The sequence below is a fragment of the Hyperolius riggenbachi genome, chromosome 1 (assembly GCF_040937935.1).
Source record: "Hyperolius riggenbachi isolate aHypRig1 chromosome 1, aHypRig1.pri, whole genome shotgun sequence".
Classification (NCBI taxonomy): domain Eukaryota; kingdom Metazoa; phylum Chordata; class Amphibia; order Anura; family Hyperoliidae; genus Hyperolius; species Hyperolius riggenbachi.
In genome coordinates this window covers 345,554,093-345,575,874 of record NC_090646.1, presented here as the reverse complement: position 1 = coordinate 345,575,874, position 21,782 = coordinate 345,554,093, and the positions used below count along the sequence as shown (strand labels likewise).

Sequence of the window (21,782 nt, the reverse complement as noted above, 5' to 3'; positions counted from 1 at the left end):
TGCTACCTCATGATGCTATTTGGGGTAAGTGCCTGCCTTGTGATATTATTTGGGGGAACACTCTGCCTCATGATATTTTAGGGGCTCATGCTGTTTTTTGAGGGATACATGCTGCTTTGTAATATTATATGTAATATTATTTGCCTACTTGGGATAATCAATTAGAAGATGATAATTTGAAATTGATTCAAATTTGGTGGTAGTTTTAATGCAAATTAAAATTGGACCAATTTAGTGCAGTTGCAGGTGATTTTGTTTGGTCCAATTTGAATCTGCATACATATTGCAACCATATTTGCTATGACTAAGGCTACATACACACTTGAGATAAAAGTCTTTGGAAAAGACAAGATCACAGACCAATTTTACCCTATTCCATGTAGTATGAGAGCCATGCTCTACACAGTCTACTACTCTATTGAGTTGAACTCATCACATAAAAAGCTTTGCAAGATACTGGACACAAAGATTCTGTACACATCAAACAGATCAGTATCTGCAAAAGATCTGTTCCTGCAACAGATCCGTTCCTGCAAAATGCATTCATAGTCTATTAGCAGGGCCGGCCCGCTCATGAGGCGGGGTGAAACTTTTGCCTCAGGCGGCACATTTCTAGGGACGGCATCCACCCGTCGGTGGGTGCGGGGAGCCGGCCGCCGAGCTGGAGGGGTAGCGGGCAGGACGGGGGTATTAGGCCTAGCGGCGGGGAGGGGGGTCGGACCCCCCCCTCTCCCTCGCCTGGGTCCCCCGTCCTCCGCTCCCCTCCAGCCTTAAATAGATCAGAAGCGCTACTCGTAAGAGGCAGTGGGCGGGGAGGACTCACCTCTTCCTCGATCCAGCGTGCGCTCCACTGACGTCACTTCCTGCAACGCCGCCCACTGTATTGTAAGTGCACAGTCACACATTCCACAGTTGTTACATTTTGTTTTGCTGAAATGTATCTATGTAAGCCTCTGATGCTGCAGCAGTTCTCTCCAGGAACTCTAAAGCTGTGTGCTTAACCCTTCCAATGCTGGTCTAGTCAAAAAAAAATGCTGGTTGCATATAATATGCTGTAAATAATGTTTTAGAGCAAAGTTGAAATGCAGGGTTATATTCCGCTTTAAGTAAACACAATGTAACAAGTGGTGCATGTTACACACTCTCTGGCTGTCCTCCAGCTCCTGCACAGAGAGTGAGTGTCACATTCCACACTTGTTACATTGTGTTTACTTAAATGTATCTATTTAAACTTTGGATGCGTCTGCGTTTCTATCCACAGAACTTTAAAGCTCTGTGTGTAACCTTTCCAATGCTGGTGTAGTAAAAAAAAAAAATGCTGGTTGCATATAATATGCTGTAAATAATGTTTTAGAGCAAAGTTGAAATGCAGGGTTATATTCCGCTTTAAGCATACGTCTTTCTTTTCACAGCTCACCTTGCCACATGTATAAAGGTAGCCATACACAGGTCGATTTGCCATCAGATCGACCAACAGATAGATCCCTCTCTGATCGAATCTGATAAGAGAGGGATCGTATGGCTGCCTTTACTGCAAACAGCATGAAATCGATTCACTATCTGTGAAGCTGACGCCCCCCCACACCAGCTATACATTACCTGCTCCGCCAGTGCGAGCTCCCCAGTCTCCGCTGTCTTCCTCTCCGCGCTGGGCTCCGAGTCCGGCTGGCTTCACTGAACTTCCTGTCCCGGGAACAGTAGAGGGCGCTCTACTGTTCAAACTTCCTGCCGGGACAGGAAGTTCAGTGAAGCCTGCTGGACTTGGAGCCCAGCGTGGAGAAGAAGATAGCGGAGAGAGCGAGGACACGCGCCGGCGGAAACAGGTAATGTATTGCAGCTAGCGTCATGTTTCTCCACCCTCTGTGCCCATGGACTACAGTATGTGCAGTGTAGATTGCATGAGAATGCAAATTGCCCAATTTACTCATATCCATAGGGTAGGGGCAGGTGGCATTGCTTAAAGGAGTTATCAGGGAAAAAACTAAAAATAAGCTTTACTCACCTGGGGCTTTCTCCAGCCCCTTGCAGCCGACTGTCCCACCCTCCGCGCCGCTGTCCTGCTCTCGCCGCTCGGTATTGTTGCTATGGGATCCCATGATCTCTAGCTTCGCCACTGATGGTACCTGCCATTTGGCAGCATAAGTAGCTTTTTCCTCCTGACAGGTTGATTTAAAAGAATCATGAAATGTAAACACCTTCTGTAAAATGCACATATACCATTAAAATATCTAATTTAGTTACCAGATAGCTGTCATAATGTTAAATGATATGTATACAGGTGTGTGAAGTGTACCTGAACTGTGTATGCTCTTCTCTTCAAATAGTAGAGGAAGTGTCCCAGTCTTGTGTGTTCCCTCATGAACTCCTGGAGGAAAGGATGTTAGTGGGTGGAGAATATAAATCCAAGATGGCAGTAACATCTACCAGCTGAATCTCCATTGTATGTGAAAAGAAGTGACTCGGAATCCCTGAAAGCAGCAATTTTCAAGCAGAGAGCAAATAAATGGGGAAATAAATAGGAACGAGTGGCAACCTTTGTATGCTCAAATACTCCATCCATTTCCAGTTTAATGTAGCTATACATTGCAACCAATCCTATTCAGATGATGACACATGATTTGTATGCATATTCCAGTATGTAATGGTATGGAGTAATTGTCCAAGCACAGATTGCTGCATTACATTAGTGGTCAGATCTGAACTCTGGCCAGTCAGCTGTGTAATGAAATAAATCAGGCAAACCAATTATCATACAAAATCACCAGCCACAATGTAAATCCATAAATGATTCAAGCTTAATTTAATAAAATAATTTAATAGATGCATGCACAGTGTAAATCTTAACGCCAGATTCATATTAAAGTTCAAATTCTATAACGTGCTGTTCTTGCTTCACACTAAATGCTTAATAAAAATTAAGTAAAAAAAATAAATATATTTTTAGCACAACTACATGCTGTATTTTATTTTAGGGTGCATTTTGCAGCAATGTGTTACTAAAGTAGTATGTAGCAAATCACAAATAGGGTACACAGTTACAGTTTACGACATGCACACACACACACACAACCCTTAGGCCTCGTTCACATCAGGGCCGTTTCTGTGCGCTTTCCACAGCGCACTGCCCTGTGCGTTCAGCAAGGTATTGATTTTTCCATGTAACTAATGTAGCTGGTTCACATCTATGCGCTGCGCTGAGCAGCGTTACAGAAACGTAGTGTTGCAGGCATTTCTGTGCGCTGAGCTGGAAAGCGCACAGCAATGCAAGTGAATGGGTCCGCTTTTTTAGCGCATAGAAGCGCGTACAAGCGCATAGAAGCGCATGCGTTTTTTACCCCTAATTGGAGAAAAAAATACATTTACATACAAAAACAAAGTTTTATTGACAACTGCTGCTGCTACAGTAAGCAAAACGTGCTTTAAAGAAGCGCAGCGCAACGCACAGAAACGCGGACTAAAGCGCGCACAAGCATGCGTTTTTTACCATGCGCTTTAACACGTTTTTCAGCGCAGCAGATGTGAACGAGGCCTTACCAAGCCTCCAGGTGCCGTCTTCTACCCTTCCTGTAGCTCTTAGTGGCTCTCCAGCGCCCTCTATGTACGGCTCTCAGCATGTCAGGTGACACGTTAGGAGCCATGCACGGACGCTAGAAAGCCAAAGGGAGCTGCAGGAAGGATTGAAGACTGCGCCTGGAGGCTCGGTAAGTACTTTCTGCCCTGCAAAGCCCCCAAAGCACTGTCCCCACTATCCCTCTCAGGCATGCCCATTAGTTGAGACCTTTGGTTGCCTGAGTTCCGGATAATGGGGACATTGCTGTACACATATTGCTATGGTAAATTTGAAATAGAATCATAATATAAATTCTTAAAATTTGTTGGCTTTTAACTGGTTCCGGACTGACGTAGTATGAATCCACGTCCAGCTGGTGGTGCTGCCGCCCTGACTATAGGTAGTTTCAATGTCCTGATAAATGATGCAACCCCTTCCCCCCCCCCCCCCCCCCCAGCCACCCCGCCGTTACCGCCACTCTCAACCCACCGCAATTCGCTCGCTCGGGAGAGCTCTGTAAGTAGGTGAGGAGCCGCTTTTATTGGCTCCTCACCGCGTGATCATGGAGAGCCAATCACGTTGGCTCCCATTGATAGACAGCATCGGGAGCCAATGAAAGCGGCTCCTGTCTGGCTGTCAGCACTCTGCCGTCATAGAGACGGCAGAGAGAGAGAGGAGTCTGTGGCAATAGGGCAGCGTCGAGAGTGGCCGGTATGTGCTGCAATTCGTCAGGAAGCAGCGTTTTATTGTACCAGCAGTCTCTCGTCCGTAAGGGGTCAGAGACTGCCAGTACGGTATGGTAGTGATTAAAGAACCACTATTGTGAAAAAATTAAAATACATACATAAAATATATCTTTCTCCCAGAGAAAAAGGCACAATAAATTACTTTTTTCCTATGTTGCTGTCACTTACAGTAGGTAGTAACAAGCTTGCAGGTCTGACAGATATTTGACAAGTCCATTTCCCAATGATGGATTCTCAGTATTCTGTTATTTATACAAAGAAGTCAGGCAGCTTCCCTAGTTTGCTTGCACGTTATTTTGGCAGTTAGACTGAGCAACTGCAGTGTAGTAAATGTTTTTTTTAAATAAAGTAACAACTCTAAATCCCCCATGAGGAGATGGTTTTAGTCCATAACCTGTCAGAACTGTCATATTTTCACTACCTTCTGTAAGTGAAAGTGCCATAGGAAACAAGTTAAATTATAGTGCATTTACCTTGGGGAGAGATGTACATTAATATGAATGTACCATATATAAAATGTTAAACTAACACTATTTTTGTAATAGTTGTCCTTTACGAATCAAAATGAATATCTGGGAAAATCCCCTATGGAAAAAAACGATGTACAGTATAATGACCTCCTCTGTGGCATCTGACTTGACAGAACTACTGCTGACAGAATTCTTACCTTATTTAAATACGGCGGTAGAATGGGAGCACCGATGAGCAGAGATTGTGGCAGCCATCCTGCAGTCACACGTATCCCCTGAGCAGAACACAATCGGATGATGATACTAGGGTATGTGCCAGCAGTGTTATTGCCATGGATTAGGCAAGTAATAGTATACACACTTCTTTCCATAGGGAGTTCTCAGGTGTTGGCCAAAGAACTATTTTGAAGCTGAAATCCAGCCAAAACTGTTAAATTATTTTCACACAGCATAGAAAAGGGTCAGAATATGTATCCTTTTTAATTGCTGAGTCTGTCTTCTGCTGTAAGAGAGGAAGGACTTCCTGGATCCTGAACAGAAACAAAGTGGTATAAACCTTGTAAAGAATGACAGTGTTAAAGCAAAGAAAAAGGTGCAAGAAAAGTTAACCTATGCACGCAACCTATACTGCCATCATTAGCAAACTTACGATCTCCAATGACATTGCTACAAATAAACGGTCTCTGACAGAAATATTACACGTCTAATTTGCAGTCTAACAGTGGCACAACAATGGTTTACCCGTCAGATTGTTAGTGGAAACTCAAAATTGAGGATTTGGAGGTACATAGCAAGCCACACACAAGAGTTTTGAATGGAGCAATTGTTTATCATTGTCTGATACTAGTGTTTTCACCAGACTAATAACACTGATTACCATCCAAACAGATCCACCAGGATGGATCAGTCTACATGGATAATAATCATTGTCTATGGGTGTCTTTTCGCATTGGGACAATGACGGTCTTGTGTGTGTACAGAGCTTAAGAACCCAACAGGTTTTTACTGTTGCTCCTCACTTCCTGTCCTGGTGACCACAATGGCCCACAAAAGTGTCCAGGTAGTTAGGACGAGAAGGAAGTTCTTTCAAAGGGGCATTTTCATTAGCCCTTTGCACACTTATCCATATACAGAAGCTCTTTTCATAGAAAAAATAAACGCATACCTGTAATTTAGAAAAGCATACATTTCACAATGAAATTCTACTGCTGCTACTTGGTCCTATGTCTCCTACTGGATCTGCAACTCTACATGTCCTTTTCGAGCTTTCCCACAACTTTTTATTTGAAATCATGTTTAACCACCAAAGGCTTACCTACCGTATATTTCAGACCATAGGATGCACTTTTTCACTGCGTCTTATGGTCCGAATACAAGAATGTATTTATTTAGTGCTGACATCTTTCACAGTGCTTTTCAGATTACATAGTCATGTCACTAAAGGTGCATACGATGGAGCATGACGCGGCAGGCAGGAAAGTGGTGCCTTCAAATCGGTTGGCCTTCTGTCAGTTGAGTTGATCTGCTATGCAAATCACTTGCACAATAGACGATTGGGGGCCATGTATGTATGCCTGATTATTGGCTGAGTTGGCCTTCTGTCAGGTGAGTTGATCTGCTAGGCTAATCACTTGCACGGTAGACGGTTGGGGGCCATGTATGTATGCCTGATTATTGGCTGAGTTGGCCGTTAACAGCCACCTCAGCCAACTTTAATCAAGCGTGTGTATGGGCTTTATAGGACAACTGTAGCGAGAGGTATATGGAGGCTGCCATTTTTGCCTGATCTATTTGGCTGCAGTAGTGTCTGAATAACACACCAGAAAGAAGCATGCAGTTAATCTTGTCAGATCTGACAATAATGTCAGAAACACCTGATCTGTTGCATGCTTGCTCAGGGTCTATGGTTAAAGGTATTAGAGACAGAGGTCAAACAGGATAGCCAGGCAACTGGTATTGCTTAAAAGGAAATAAATATGGCAGCCACCACATACCTCTAACTACAGTTGTCCTTTAACCTTCCTGGCGGTAAGCCCGAGCTGAGCTCGGGCTATGCCGCGCAGGAAGATATCTCAGCCCCTGGATGGGCGATTTGGGCCATTTAAAGTGCTGTACGCGCAGCTAGCACTTTGCTAGCCGCGCGTACAGCTTGATCGCCGATCGCCCGCAGCAGCAGAAGAGGGCCCCCCCCCCCGCCAGAGCCCTGCGCTGCCCGGACCAATGGGCTGGATCGGAGGCGTCTGACGTCAGGACGTCGGCTGGCGTCCATGACGTCATTCCGATCGTCGCCATGGCGACAGGAGAAGCCAAATAGGGGAGCGCGTTATATACGCGTTCCCCTGTTTGCTATTGATGCCGGCGACGATCGCACTAGAGGCACACATGCGCCCTCTAGTGGTGTTTCATGTAGCTACCACTCTGGTAGCTTTACATGAAATAAAAAAAAATTAAAAAAAAAAGGATTTTTGCCTATTTGGCAAAAAAAATTAACCGCCAGGGAGGTTAAGGAGGCATTCACATGCACACTCAAAACTGCCATCTTGCCTAGGGCCTCATTTCATCTTAATTCATTTCTGCCAACAACTTTGTGGCAACACAAAACTGTACATATCCCTTGAAAAAAAAATACACATGTAGGAGAAAATGGGATAGCACAGCTTCATATGTGGCAGAGAATGAGAGAGGAAGCTGAACAGTCTGCACTGGGCTGACACATTGCAGAATAGAATAGAACAAGTGTACACAAACTTGGAGAATTCTGTACAACATAAGGAACAGGAAAATAAATAAATGAGTCATAAATATTCCCTATTGAGTTCTGACGTTGAGATGTGTACCACACTTTTGTTAAAGTGAACCTCCAGACTAAAAATTGACTCAGCAGCACTGAAAAGGCCTGGTGTTTCTTTAACTGTTTCACAGCATCAGAACTTTTTTTCTCTTATACAAGCCTCATTTTTAGCTGCACAGAAAAAAACTGCCCGGGCATTTTTCCCCTAATGCTGTGCAAAGCATGATGGGATTTCTGATGTTGTTGTTCTCGTTCTGCTGTTTTAGTGCATTTTTTTTTTTTTTTAGATTTTGAATTTGACATTTGAAGCCTAGCGTGTGCACCTGGGAGGGGTAATCAGGACACAGGACAGTTGGAACTGTGTCTCCTGCTCCCTGTCACCTCCTTTCAACCAAAAAGATGGCTGCTCCCATGACAAAGATGGCAGCCCCCATGAATCACAAACATTTGCCTGTTCTTTTAAAACGGGGTCGGTAAAAGATTATATTACCTATCTATTCTAATTAACATAACTAATGTAACTTAATGACAGTATGTTTGTTTAGGCTGAAGTTCCCCTTTAAGATACATGCAATGGCTTCACCTATTTGTTGATTTGACTGTCATGTGTTTTTACTGGCCTTGAGCAGGTGCATTTTCTAATCTCTGGTTATTTTGCCTCTAAAAGTTGAATTTTCATGAGGTCCATCCATGTCTGTATTTCCCCACATGAACAGGCATAAAAATTGCATTAGAACTGACAGACCATTGAAAACCAACAGGCTGTTTTCATCTACCATGCATTTTTTGTATAAATGTTTATACTGACAGCATTTTGCTTCTCTTCAGACCCTGCACGTGTCCATCCCTTGACGAACATATGGGTTACATCGCGTATGAAGGTGTCTGGAACACCATGCATGCAGGGCCGGCGCTACCATTAAGGCAAAGGAGGCAGCTGCCCCAGGGCCCCAGAGCTTGTAGGGGCCCCCAGTGGCTACAAGAGGAAAAAAAAAATTTCAAATCGGCCTTATAGTTTTTGAGAAAATCGATTTTAAAGTTTCAAAGGAAAAAAAATACACATTTAAAAACCTGCCGACTTTAATGGTTAATAGCAAATCCACCTTAAATGCTAGAAACCCTAAATTTGCAGGATATGTTAAGGAGATCATTAGGAATAAGAGGAAAAAACAATTTTTTAAAAAGACTTTATAGTTTTTGAGAAAATCGATTTTCAAGTTTCGAAGGAAAAAAGTATACTTTTAAATGCAGTAAATGTCACTTTTAGTAGCAAACCTAACGGTAGTGTAATTTTACATGCATCAAACGAAAGCGCTATAAATTTCCTGACGGTGTTTCCAGGGGATCTATACGCATCCGCAGCGCTTTGGCCAGGGATCGCTATACAGCCGCAATATGGCTGTATGAAGATCCCTGACATTTTTTCCTATTTTCCCAAATTTTTTTTTATGTTTAGAGTGTTGGAATTTTAAAAAAAAAAATTATGTGGGGTCCCCCCTCCTGAAACTTTTTAACCCCTTGTCCCCCATGCAGGCTGGGATAGCCAGAATGTGGAGCTCCGACCGATTGGGACTTCACACCCTGTTATACCAGCTGCAAAAAAGGTCCTTCAATGACGATTTTTGTTCCGGGGTATATGTTGGGGGGGCCCCCCAGGTTTATTTTGCCCTGGGGCCCCATTGTTGCTTAAGCCGGCCCTGCATGCATGAAAAAACGCACATGGACCTAGTGGAAATTCACCCTAGGATGCTGATCATCTGCTACTAATGTTATTCAGTGCAGTTGCTAAGAACTGACACACTGGAGCAGCAGTTACCGAAGTTGCTGTAAAGCAACTTACTTGTTAGCAACTGCAACGGATAACATTACTGGCAGCTTAGTAGCTGCAGCTAGTCACAGCAACTGTTTCTTGTATGACATGGCCTTCAGGCATGGTTTGCACTTGGATGCATGGAAAACATGCATGTACTTGTGCCCGCTCCATACACTTTAGTATGCAGTAAAAGGTTTTTCCACTGTAACCAATGTAAGAAATACAGCAAATGTGCAGCGTCCAACAGGCTGTCAGATTTTTCCTTGCATGCAAAAATTGTCATTAGATGTGAATGAGCCCATTGCTTTCTATAGGCTGTCAGTTCTAATGTGAATTCACATTGCAGAAAAGCACACACAATCCTGTCAAGTGTGAGCTCTGCCTTACTGTTGCCTGCTAACCAATGGAAGTTGATAATTTTTTTATAGGTAGCAGGAAGACTCTTACATGTAGACCTCAGATTTGTAAAGCACACAAGAGAGGCTTTCTAATATAGAAAAGGTAGTTGCAGACACACTGGTGCACGTCCAGTGTTTCTTTACAAATTATGAAAGGACAAGCTTTCACAAGCTCACTGACTATCTGGTGTACCTTAAACTGTGGCTGGAGCTTTAGAAACTTATTTTATGTACATAATATACATGATGTGTATATCATACTGTGAATGTGCAGGTTAAGGCTGAACAACTTCATGCTTCAGTACATTCATCTAACAGTCAAAAAAAGTAAAGCAGCTAATAGAGGTTCTTTGGGCCTGTCTGCTGCAGTGGATGGTGATCTACAGAAAGCCCTACCGACACCTAATCTTCTGCAGGTATGTATAAATGCCCACATACTGTATTAGGCTATTTTGACTTTATTCTTCTATCTCTCAGTGCATGGGGTGAAGGCCGCCTCTAAAATCAACCAACATATAATCACTTGGGATTGAAAATCTGGTAATTTTGTGATTGCGTATCTACATAAGCAGTTATTCTATGGATTTATATAATGGCCAACTGGTGTACATTCAAGGAAACCTGAGGTGCATTCATTTAAAAACAAAAAGTGTTCAGCCAACTAACTGAATACTTTGGTGTATATCTACTTTAAGCATTTAAGAACCTTGAGCAATATTTGTTTGGAACATCAGTACAGACCTGATAGTCCACTCGGAAATGCTGTCTGGAAAGTATCTAATCAGCATTTTCCAAGTTACATGATGACTACTCTGATTAGCCAGTCACAGTCACATGTGCAAGCAGAGAACAGACCTATTCTAAGCTGGCCACCAACAATCCAATATTCAAAGCTGGCCACCAACGACCCAATCTTTTTTATCCAATCTTACAATTTCTATGTAATATAAAGTAACTGCCTAAATGATTGATTCAATACATTCACTCAGTTTACCCTTATACTACATAAATTTGGTAAAATTGGATGAAACAGATTGTATCGTTAGTGGCCACCTTTAGTCTCTCGTCGTCACAGCTCTGCAGTGTGGGAATAGAACAGGCTGCTGGTAATAGTGTGATCCATGTATGGTTCTCTGTATTGCTGAGTAGATATGGCAGCCAGCCTGCACATTTTTCATTATGTTATGCATGTATTTGCATATACATGAAAGTAGCTAAATTGTCATATAGAAAACGTAATACGTCATCATTACTCAGTTACTCAATGCAAGACTGATAATTAAAGTAAACCTAGCTGCCACAACAGCGATATAATGAACGTCTAAAAATGCAAGTTACCTCATGTTTTGGCTTTAATATTTTCTGAGTCACTGATGTGGAACAAGTATGCAGATCCAGAAGGTGAGAGGAAAAAAAAAACGCCTGAACTGCATCTTTGTTGCTCACATTTGAGGAAGGGCTCCAGCTAGTACATGGTGTGTCTGTGAGCGTCTTGCTCCTAATACAAGCTTGTTGCTGAGCCCTTTGTGTCTTCCTTTGATAGTTGTAGCAAATTTGCAGTGGTGTACTTGCATGACCACTGGCACTAGCTATTCAAAGGGAGAGATTCAGCTGTCCTATTGCTATAGTTGTACAGAACATGAACTGAAATTAAAGGACACTTTGCAAGTTCACATAGACAAGTAGATTAATTCACAGGGGTGTATCGGGGTAATATAGCGCCTATGGCAAACAACAAAATTGCGTTCCCCACCAGCATCACCCCGGTAAGACCCCCTTGCCCGATAATAACAGCTTCTTTTCTCGCATTTATTCGATATTACCTGAGCTTTTTGTGTGGGATATTGCAGATGTTACTTGTGTTGTCCCCAGATACCAGAATTAAGCAGCTAGGTTACCCAAATACCAGAATGTAATATATCCCTGGATGCATACAATTAAAGAAATGAATAGTCACTCACTTCCAGATAAAAGAATTAAGTAGTCACGTGTTTCAACATACAATGATCAAATAGTTCCATACCTCCAGACTAAAGAATCAAGCAGTCACGTGCCCCCCAATATAAAATATTAAGTAGTCTGAAGCATTTAGATAAATAAGTAGTTACATCCCGAAAAAAATTGTTAAGTAGCCACCCCCTCACCTCCCCGTAATAGGTGGTGTGAGGTGTCCCCAGTAAAGGTAATGAGAGGTGTCCCTCAGCATAAATAGCTCCCTCAGTATAGGTAGTGAGAATTCCCCAGTATGGTGGTGCAGCATGAGGGATGAGGGGGTAGCCATGGCGCTGTGGCCCCCATGGCACAAGCCATGCCTGTACCCCTCTAGATACGCCACTGCCAGCAGATTAGGGTAAACATTCACATGCTGTAGTGCAACCCTGTCTGGACCAGTCCCATTTTGGCAAGACCATTACACCCATCACTGTCCGTTCACTACGGTAAGAAGTATTCAGTCAGATGTCTGCACTCACAGCATCATTATTGTACATTTATATAGTGCTGACACATTCTCGGCAGGGCTTTTAAGAGAGCATTACATCTATTATATTATTCTCAGGTCTTTCCAGCTGTCGGCCATTATAAGAAATCCATGGAGTTGCACTTCAGCAGCTTGGGCACAATCCATCACTGCAATCTCACAAATAAGTTTTGCATGATTTCTGAAAGAAAATGGTGGCCTGAATGGTTTTAATAAGCGTCCTTGTTTATCTCTTCTAGTATGCTGGCATTGGCCCAAGTGATGTTGTCAACACTCAGGTAATGATCTCCCATATTGTCTGAAGCAAATACTACAAGCATGCAAAGCTACAAGGTTATATATCGCAATCCATATCATGCTTAATTGTTTACATTATTACTCATAAGTAAAGGTGCATACACAAATCCAATTTTGATTGGCCAATCTTTAACCAATTTCACTTCCCCATGTAGTGTAAGGCTACAGGGTAACACTAAAGCAATGAAAACCTATGGGGCATAGCAGACCTACCGCAGTGTGATGTGCTGGAAGTACCCGATTTACCGCGAGAACAACAGCGTGTTACTGGCGACCACCTGCAGTGACATGCAGCAATGTGCAGCGACTGGAAGTCATGTAAGTCTATGGCGCCGTAGATATTTTAAACTGTTTGCTGCTCGCGTTAGCGTTGTGCATGTGCGGAAGCGTATTCTGACAATACACTTCCGTTCACTTCTTATTTCCGCCACAGGAAGTGAGTGCAAGAGGGCCTCAGTTCTCAGTTCTGGCATGCAGCCAGAAGTGAGATTACTGCGCATTGCTGTGGTAATCTCTGAAGGCTGTTTTTTGACGTTGCGGTGTAATGCAATCACACTGCAACAAAGCGCTGGTTTACAGTGTGGAACCTTTAGGGCCAACAGAGTGCTATGAGCAGATTGTGTACACAAGCTCTCATACTACATGAAAGTGGTAAAATTGGTCAGTCATTGGCCAATCAAAATTGGATGTGTGTACCAGGTTTTAGTATAAAATAAAGTTTATCATACAACAGTGATTTTTTCTGTATTACAAGCTAATGGAAAATATATCTAGTGCCTCAAACAGTAATGCTAAGTTCACACGTGAGATAAAGGTCTTTGGAAAATGAAAGAAAAAATGAAAGATCTAAGGCCAATTTTACCATCTCCATGTAGTATGAAGGTTTACCCATATATCTGCTCATAGTATTCAATATCTGTTTACACGGATAGTACATGGAGCCGGTAAAATTGGTCAGTGATTGGCCAATCATAATTGAAAGTGTGTACTAGGCTTTATTCTGGCTGAGAAGTCTAAGTTTTGCCCGCACAGCTGCAAAAAGATGGCACCTCCAGATAAAGACCACTTCTCCAGGGTTTCAGACACTCTTTGACTTAAAGGACACCCAAGGTGAAAATAAATTGATGAAAAAACAATTGTATCTATCCCCCTCCTCCTAAAAATGACTTTTTTTTCTAGATATCCCACAGTTTTATTATATATTTAAATCTAGTTTTTAAGTTTTTACTGTTTCATTGTTTTTTCTCAATGACACATTCATTGAAGAATGCCAGAGCTCAAATCTATGAACTATTGACCCTTTTTATCTCTTTCCTGGTCTCAGAAGCCAATTTCGGCTAGGAAAGTGTTTTATAATTGGAATTTCTTATCAGTGAGGGTCACACTGTAGTCACTTCCTGTCTGAGTCAGGACTGAGTCAGCTACTTACATACCTGATATTTAACTCTTTCAGGCAGAGAAAGGAAAAAAAGGAACACAGCCTAGTTATTTGTGTGCTTGGCACTGTACATTCACATGTCTATCTCATCATGTCACATGTCACCTCGGTTGTCCTTTAAGCTCCCTCATTTAGGGCTCGTTTCCACTATAGCGAATCCGCATGCGGGAACTGCATGCGGATTCGCATACTTAATGTTAGTGGATGGGGCTGTTTCCACGTGTGCGGCGGCGGCGGCGTTTTTCGTTGCGGGGAAAATCTGCACGACAGGGTCGTGCAGATTCGCGTGCGGCAGGAATGCGGGCGAACCGCCGCTAATGTATTCTATAGGGAAATCGCATGCGGCTTTGTCATGCGGATTTCCCCGCGATTTCGCATGAAAGCCAATGGAATTTAACACAGGCAGTGACATGGTTAAATTCGCATGGCTCCTTGCCATGCGAAATCGCATGCGAAATCGCGGGTAAATCTGCATGCGGAAACGCAGCCGCATGCGATTTCTTCAGCGGTGGAATCCAGGCGATTCCGCACCGCTACAGTGGAAACGAGCCCTTAGGCCACTTTACACTACAAGTGCACAGCAAAAACAATTGCGTTTTTCCTGTGTTCTATGTGTTTTATAGTGTGAAAGGGCTCTGAGTCTAAAACATTACATGGAAAATACAGTATTAGAAATGCTTCTTATACCAGTTCTTATATCAAATATACTCAGTTGTAATATGGTATGTTACAGTACATATGTTCACATAGCACAGAAAAAAATATTTTAAATGTCACAAGAAATAATATTGCTTACTGATATCAATATGTAACAATGAAGTAGTGCTCTAGGCGTGAACAAAAAGGGGAAAACTGATTTTAAGTGATTTTAAAGTACTCCTGAATCGAGAAAAAAAATGAATGAAGCACATGGTGGTCTAGACCACCTCCATAGCCTACAGATGCTGCAGGTTGTCCTTGGGATTCCTCCCATTCTCCGTCCCTCCCTGGTCCTATAAGTATTCATCGGGATCCTTCAGTGGAATACTTTTCCAGAAGTTAATGCAAGGGGCACTGCGCGACTGAGAACTGCACAGGCACCAGTTCCAAACCATGCATGCACAGTGACAGAAAGCAATCACCCTTAAGCGCTTTATTTCACTGAGCATGTGCATTTTGAAAGTTGTGCATGCACAGTCCAGATTCACTCTGCGCTGCTTGGAACAACTTCCAGAAGGCTTGGGAGGTAAGAGGACCGGTTACGGGAATTAGCGGTACGCCGAGGACAACAAGCAACTTCTGGAGACTCAGGAGGTGGTAATCTACCCCATTATGGGCTTCATTCCCTAAACAATGCAGAGGACTGACAGACTGATGCACTCCTATACTTATTCTAAACTCCTTTGTTTTTGGAAGCCACCTTATTTAAGATGGCTACCCCACATCAACTAGAATGGGGTGGGCACAATCACTTTCATGAACAAGGAGTCTTTGCAAGAGGGGAAGAGAGGGCAGACATCCGTCCCCCATATTTCAGGGTATTTTATTTCTTGTAATTGCATAGCCCCCCTCCCCCACACCACCACCACCACACACACATACAACATATCAGAATTTAGTTTGTGCCTGGTGACACTTCCTACAGATCCCAACCCCACCCCCACCAAAGCGCTGTGCGGAGCAGCAGAAAGTTGAAGTGTGTCTCACTTATCCTGGAGCCGCTCCTTCCTCCTTTGTGCCTTTTGTTCTGTCTCTCCTGGCATCGCCTCATTGATTCCATGAATGTCACATGGCAGCGTGTCAGGCAGTCCCCTACCTTGTTCGCGGGTTTAAATGGGCTTCATTTTTATTAGTTCCTTGGGGTTTATCACCTACTAGAATAATAATAAACATACAATCTAATCATATCATCCATTTTATTTGTTTGTTTTTGTTTCCTTTCATTTACTACTTTCAGATTGTGGAGTCCACCCGTGTGAGCCGACACAAGAGCACAATGGCCCTACGTTGGGAAGCGGGACTGTTTGCCAATGAACCAAGCGATTAGAATTTGGGGAATGAAAAAAATGCCCTGCTGTGGAGTGCCTGTTAACCTTTTCTATTAACTTCAAGTGGTACTCATTTCTCACAAAAATTCCCAGAGAATGAGTCCTCTTCTATAACTGAGGAAAGCCAAGCCCTTGACTGTACTAATATTCATGTGCATTGAGTTAAACCCTCTGAAAAACAGAGCAACATATTTTGTCTGGCTTTTATCAGACTTCCAAGGATCAAATATTTGTCTAGAGGTGGTCAATGAGGTGCAAATAATTCTAGCCGGCATGCAGATTTTATGCAAACTGAATGCTACTTGGAACTGGGTCAATCATACTGTATGCTGATTTTGATTTTGACCTGTAGATATGAGTCAGCAAATCAGATAATATGTCTAGCTAGCCTCAACAATTACAATGAATTGATTGTTTAATTTGATAAAAACATCAGATCAAACAAAAATGAAAAACGTAGGCCTCTTTGAAGGTTAATCAGAAAAGGTGGTTCTTTTAATGCAGTACCGGCGACTAAGGTTTTATCACTAGACTGTTTATGACTGTGTAAAGTCTGGAAAATGAAGTGGGTCCAATTCTAAGTTGATTACAATTTACATTATGTCTGCATATAAGCTAGAATTATTTGCATCTGACAGATCTTCCCATGTATCTGTGGTTTGTCTGCGTAAGGATGGACCTAGAAACAAATATCAACACTGCTGAGACCTCAGCCCCAACCATACTTGTGGGTAGACTCTTTTCTCAATGTTCAGTAGCCCTGCTGCCTTGTATCTAGGGATGTGTGGCTTCCACATAAATCAAGATTAAAGTGACCCTTATTAGTGAGAGGCTAACTTTTTTGTTGTAAACAATGCTAGTTGCCTGGCTGTATTGGTGCCTAAACTGTAGTACTCATATTAGATGGTTCTTGGCCTAGGTGGCCAGTCACGGCTTTTCTCTGCTGAGAAGCTAACATGTGTATAGTGCCCCCAGTCCTCCACAATGCAAGCGCTAAATCATCTCAGTCAAGCACACCCCATCCCAACAATTCTATTCCTTATCACTCCCACTTTGTCATGCGCTGCACATCATCCCTCCTCCACGTTCCATAGCAACACAACACGTCACTAGAATATACAGAATTCCGCTGTGAACCAATCACTCTAGGAATCTATCTAATTACGATCCCATTGGACGTCAGTAAATATGTTTGTAAACACCTTAAATCATCAACCTAAGACAGGCATGTGGTTAGTGTGGTCAATTTAGACAGATCTTCTGATCTGCATCCTTGTTGGTCAGTGGCTTAAAGTATTGGTGGCAGAAAATCAGGAGGACAGCCAGGAAATATGTATCGATTAAAAATAAATAAATATGGAAGCTTCCACATCCCTCTCAGTAAAGAATTACTATAATGATTCCATTCTAGAAATAAAGACTGTGTTAATGTGATGTTTAATGGAACATGGAAGCAGCTGTAATAACAGACTACCAGTAATTTATTTGTAAAACTTTGTATAAAAAAAATGCTTGATGAGCAGTTCTATGGGGGGATGCACTCCACAGTGAAAACTACAAGAGGACCACAATAGAGGCATGTGGGATCCATGAAGGGGAGGCCAACAATGTCGGGGGACATCATTATTCATGCTGGATTTTTATCTGAGATGATCATGTTGGCAATGGAAATGCATACTTTAGAGTTGAAGCAAGCTGATCTTTTCTAAAGGAACGAAGACAAAAACTGGTGTCAGACAGCAGAAGAGAAGGATGCTGTATTAAAAACAAGTAATTAAACTTCATGTCATAAAAAGAACACCTTGTGACAATGACAGGGTATTGGATTTCCGGCTGGACACGTAACAAATGATACTGTCCTAATTTTTTGACTGGCAATATTATTTAAGGAAAACACAGAAGTAGACTACCTTCACCGGACTGCTGTTTTTATTTAATGAGGTTTGCAAAGAAGCAAAAGACACTTAACTTAAAAAAACAATTGTCAATAAATATAAATATAATGTTGATAATATTACAAATGTATAATTTTCTGCTGTATAGTTACTGCCATGAACTCTGATACAGTGAGCAGTACATGTACATAAAATCCAAAGGAAATATTTTGATCATTTAAATGCCCACTTTATTATTCCTTTTGTTTGAAGAAGAGGTTACTGTGGATTGTGTCTTGAAATTAGAAGTCGTGGGCCTTCATCTTCATTCTTAGGTCCTGAATCACGAAAAGCCAGTAAAATATACCTGGTATATATGTTACCAAGATTACCGCAAGCAATGTAGTGTGCATTACGCAAATAGTGCAACTCATGTTATATACACAATACACACACTGCTTGCACAAGACCCATCAGTACCGGGAGCAACAAAACTGCATGTATGATTGGTATTATATCAATTCTAATGGTAATTATAACTTAAAGCTAAACTAAGGCCAACAAAAAAAGCTAAATGACATTTGGATAGGGTTTGCATGTATTTCCACAACTGATTTTTTATGCAATAATATGCTGGGTGTTGCTACTATGGCTACTTACTAGTGATTACTTCTCTGCAAGCAAATGTGTATCTGAGAGAGTAAACACTGCTCTCCTTTTCCTTAGACTTCCTGAGCAATAGGCAGTCCTCTAGGATTGTTTAATTGGTTAAACATTTAATTTGATAAAAACATCAGATCAAACAAAAATCTATTACACACTCAGGGATCACATCGATCATAGTGATCACGTGATCAGCAGCCATATGCGATGGTTGCTGATCACTGAGGGGAGATATCAGCTGTCAAATGACAGCTTGAGCTCCTCTCTCAGGTGGGCACAATGGCGTCGGGAGCGGAAACGGAAGGTGACGTAAATCCTACGACGCATCAGCCACAAGTGCGGCGTAGGATTTACTGCCAGCAGTCCGGAAAAGTTTAATAAGAAAAGGTGGTTCTTTTAATGCTGTACCAGAGACTGAGATTCCATCACCAGACTGTTCAGGACCCTTTAAAGTCTGAAAAATGGAGACCATTTAGCATGAATGTGGTGCCCACCTTGATGCACTGAAACTCACATCCAAGCACTGGCACCCAGCTGGTCATACTTCTGACAATTAAAGTGACACTAAAGCAAAAAAAAAGTATGATATAATGAATTCTATGTGTAGTACGGATAATTCATAGAACACTAGTAGCATTCTCTAATATTTGCAATTTGCAAACTACCCTCTGCATTTTAAACTATGAAACAGAGCAGAACTAATGACCCTTTGAACTTTTCTGCAGTAAAATCTTATCTGAACTTGTCTTTAATTGTTTCTTTGATGTATAAGTGCTTCAGAAAATAGCATTTCTCTCTGATTAAATTAGTTGGAGAATCCAGCAAAACTCTTTTGCATAGATAACAAGTTAAGTTTCTTAAAGAGACACTGAATCGAAAAAAATTATGATATAATGAATTGGTTGTGTAGTACAGCTAAGAAATAAAGCATTAGGAGCAGAGACATAAGTCTAATATTTGTTTCCAGTACAGGAAGAGTTAAGAAACTCCAGTTGTTATCTATGCAAATAGCCATTGAGCTCTGCACTTTGAAAGTCATGGACAGCTCTGAGTTCTGATTAGGTTATCTCAGCTGTATTGTGTATTTCTTTTGCAGAAAACAGTTCAGGAAAGGTCAAAAGTTCACTGCCTGTTCTGCAAAAACTTTTAGAATGCTGAATAATTTGTAAACTGCAAGTATTAGAGAATGATGCAATGTTATAAAAAAAAGCTGTATAACTGAAAATAAAAATATGAGAATATTTTTTTTGCTACCAATGTTCTAGTAATTACCCATACTACACAAACAATTCATGATATCATAATTTTTTTTCCGCTTCAGTGTCTCTTTAAAGGACAACTGTAAGGAGAGGAATATGGAAGCTGCCATATTTATTTCATTTTAAAGAGACTCTGTAACAAATTTTTCAGCCTTAGTTCTTCTATCCTATAAGTTCCTATGCCTGTTCTAATGTGCTCTGGCTTACTGCAGCCTTTCCTAATTGCACTGTCTCTGTAATAAATCTTATATCCTTTCCTCTGTCGTGTCTGTCGGGCTAAGGCTTGAATGTGTGGAATGTGCAGGGCTGCTTGTGATTGGATAGAAGCGATACACACCCTCTGCAGGCCCCCTGCACACTCTGTATGACTCACACACTCTGTTTATGTGAGCCTATTACAAGCTGGTTGTGATGATCCACTCAGCTGGCTGCACAGGCAGACAGCTGTTTAACCATTCCTCTAGTCTGTGGGCTGCAGGTCTCTGGAAGAGAGACCTGTTTTTCCATTGCAAGTTTCTGGTCTGTTCTGCTGCTGAGGAATTTGCATACATTCGTTATGCAAATCCCCTGCCTGCCTGCTTTGATGACTGGCACTATAAGAGCTTTCTGCTCCCAGAATGCTTGGCTGGTCATTCCTTCAGGGTTTGTAGTAAACACTCCTTGAGTGTCAGCCATGCTACTTCTTGTTAAAGTTATCTTAGAGAGTAATTCTTAGGACTGCACTAGGCAGTTTCCCTAGTGCAGTTAGGATTGCATATCTGTTTGTTTGTCTGTTACGATTGTCCTGTCCCAGCGGTGGTCGACAGGAAATCGTTCTGTTTGTCTGGGGTGCTAACCGGCGCTGCGTTAGTTACTGGAAGCCCCTTCTGATCTGTCTTGTCTGGATCGCAATAGCCTCTAGCGGTAGTGGCTGTGGATCCTTCTGATCTAGTTTCTGGAGTGTAAGCTGGAGCTGCGGTCGCTTCTGGCTACCTCGTCTAATCTGTCTTGCCTGGATCGCAATAGCCTCTAGCGTTAGTGGCTATGGATCCTTCTGATCTAGTTTCTGGAGTGTAAGCTGGAGCTGCGGTTGCTTCCGGCTACCTCATCTGATCTGTCTTGTGTAGATCGCACTAGCCGCTAACGTTAGCGGCTGTGGATCTTTCTGATCTGTGTTCCTGCTTGGAACACCAGTGATGCTCATCTGAGCTAGGATAGCCGAGGTACTATCCTACTCGAATAGTATTAGCTATCCGGGCTGTGCTATCCGAGCGCACTTGGATAGCAAGCAGCTATCCGGAGATATCCTAGTTATCCGAGCTCGGATAGCATCACGAGCTCGGATAGCGTCACAACAGACGTCACCTCAAGTCCTCACAAGCAAATCAGAGGGCTCCCAGCCCTCTGACTGCAGCCAATCACAGAGGGGGAGCCTGGCCAAGCCCCCCTCTATAAATAGCGGGTGCCATCTTGCCTCACTCGTCCTGCTTGCGACTTACTGACTGATAGTACTGAGAGACTGCTCCAGTGCTTTTTGTCTGTGTGCAAGTGCATTGCTATTGTTCTAAACCTAGCGTTTTTACACTCCAACACTTGATATTCAACTGTATTGCTTTGTATTGTAGATAGATTGTATTTTAGGCAGTTTAGTTTGGGTGATTACTAGGGGGACTAGGGAGGGAGAGAGACTGTCACTGGTGCTGCTGCAGGTCTGCAGCCAGCAGCTAGGCCCTATGCCTAGGCAAGGCAGCCTGCCCTGCTCTGTGCTCTAGTCTCTACCTTACCTGTGCTCTCACCTGTCCTACTCTACTCCTGTACTACTACTTCTGTGTTAGATAGATTATTGTACTATAGTATTTTGTAGTTAGCAAGGCCCAGCTTTACTGCTATACCTGTCCTGCTGTATCTGCTCTCTGTAATCTAGTCACACCTGTTGTATTATTTAGCTAGATTCTACTATTGTTTAGTTAGTAGTACTGTAGTGTACTCTAGTCTGTG

At 42.3% G+C, this 21,782-nt stretch overlaps 1 protein-coding gene and 1 long non-coding RNA gene across 4 annotated transcripts in view; one reads left to right on the top strand and one right to left on the bottom strand.

Annotated features, from left to right (window-relative positions):
• Nucleotides 1–18,126, top strand: part of MISP (mitotic spindle positioning) — a 107,839-nt gene extending 89,713 nt beyond the window's left edge. For 2 of the 3 annotated variants that reach the window (XM_068234049.1, XM_068234048.1), the window contains 2 exons: nt 12,487–12,525; nt 15,919–18,126. In XM_068234049.1, the coding sequence (XP_068090150.1) occupies nt 12,487–12,525; nt 15,919–16,008 (129 nt within the window). In that variant the 3' untranslated portion in view covers nt 16,009–18,126. Of the gene's footprint in view, nt 1–2,324; nt 2,911–12,486; nt 12,526–15,918 lie in introns of those variants that run through there. The other variant, XM_068234050.1, reaches the window with a different exon arrangement.
• The window catches only part of LOC137512405 (uncharacterized), a 172,473-nt gene that overhangs the window by 104,897 nt on the left and 45,794 nt on the right, over nt 1–21,782 (bottom strand). Inside the window, exons 2-3 of the long non-coding RNA XR_011020518.1 lie at nt 4,964–5,296; nt 2,003–2,156 (exon numbers count right to left, since the gene is read on the bottom strand). This is a non-coding gene — a long non-coding RNA (uncharacterized lncRNA). The remainder of the gene's footprint in view (nt 1–2,002; nt 2,157–4,963; nt 5,297–21,782) is intronic.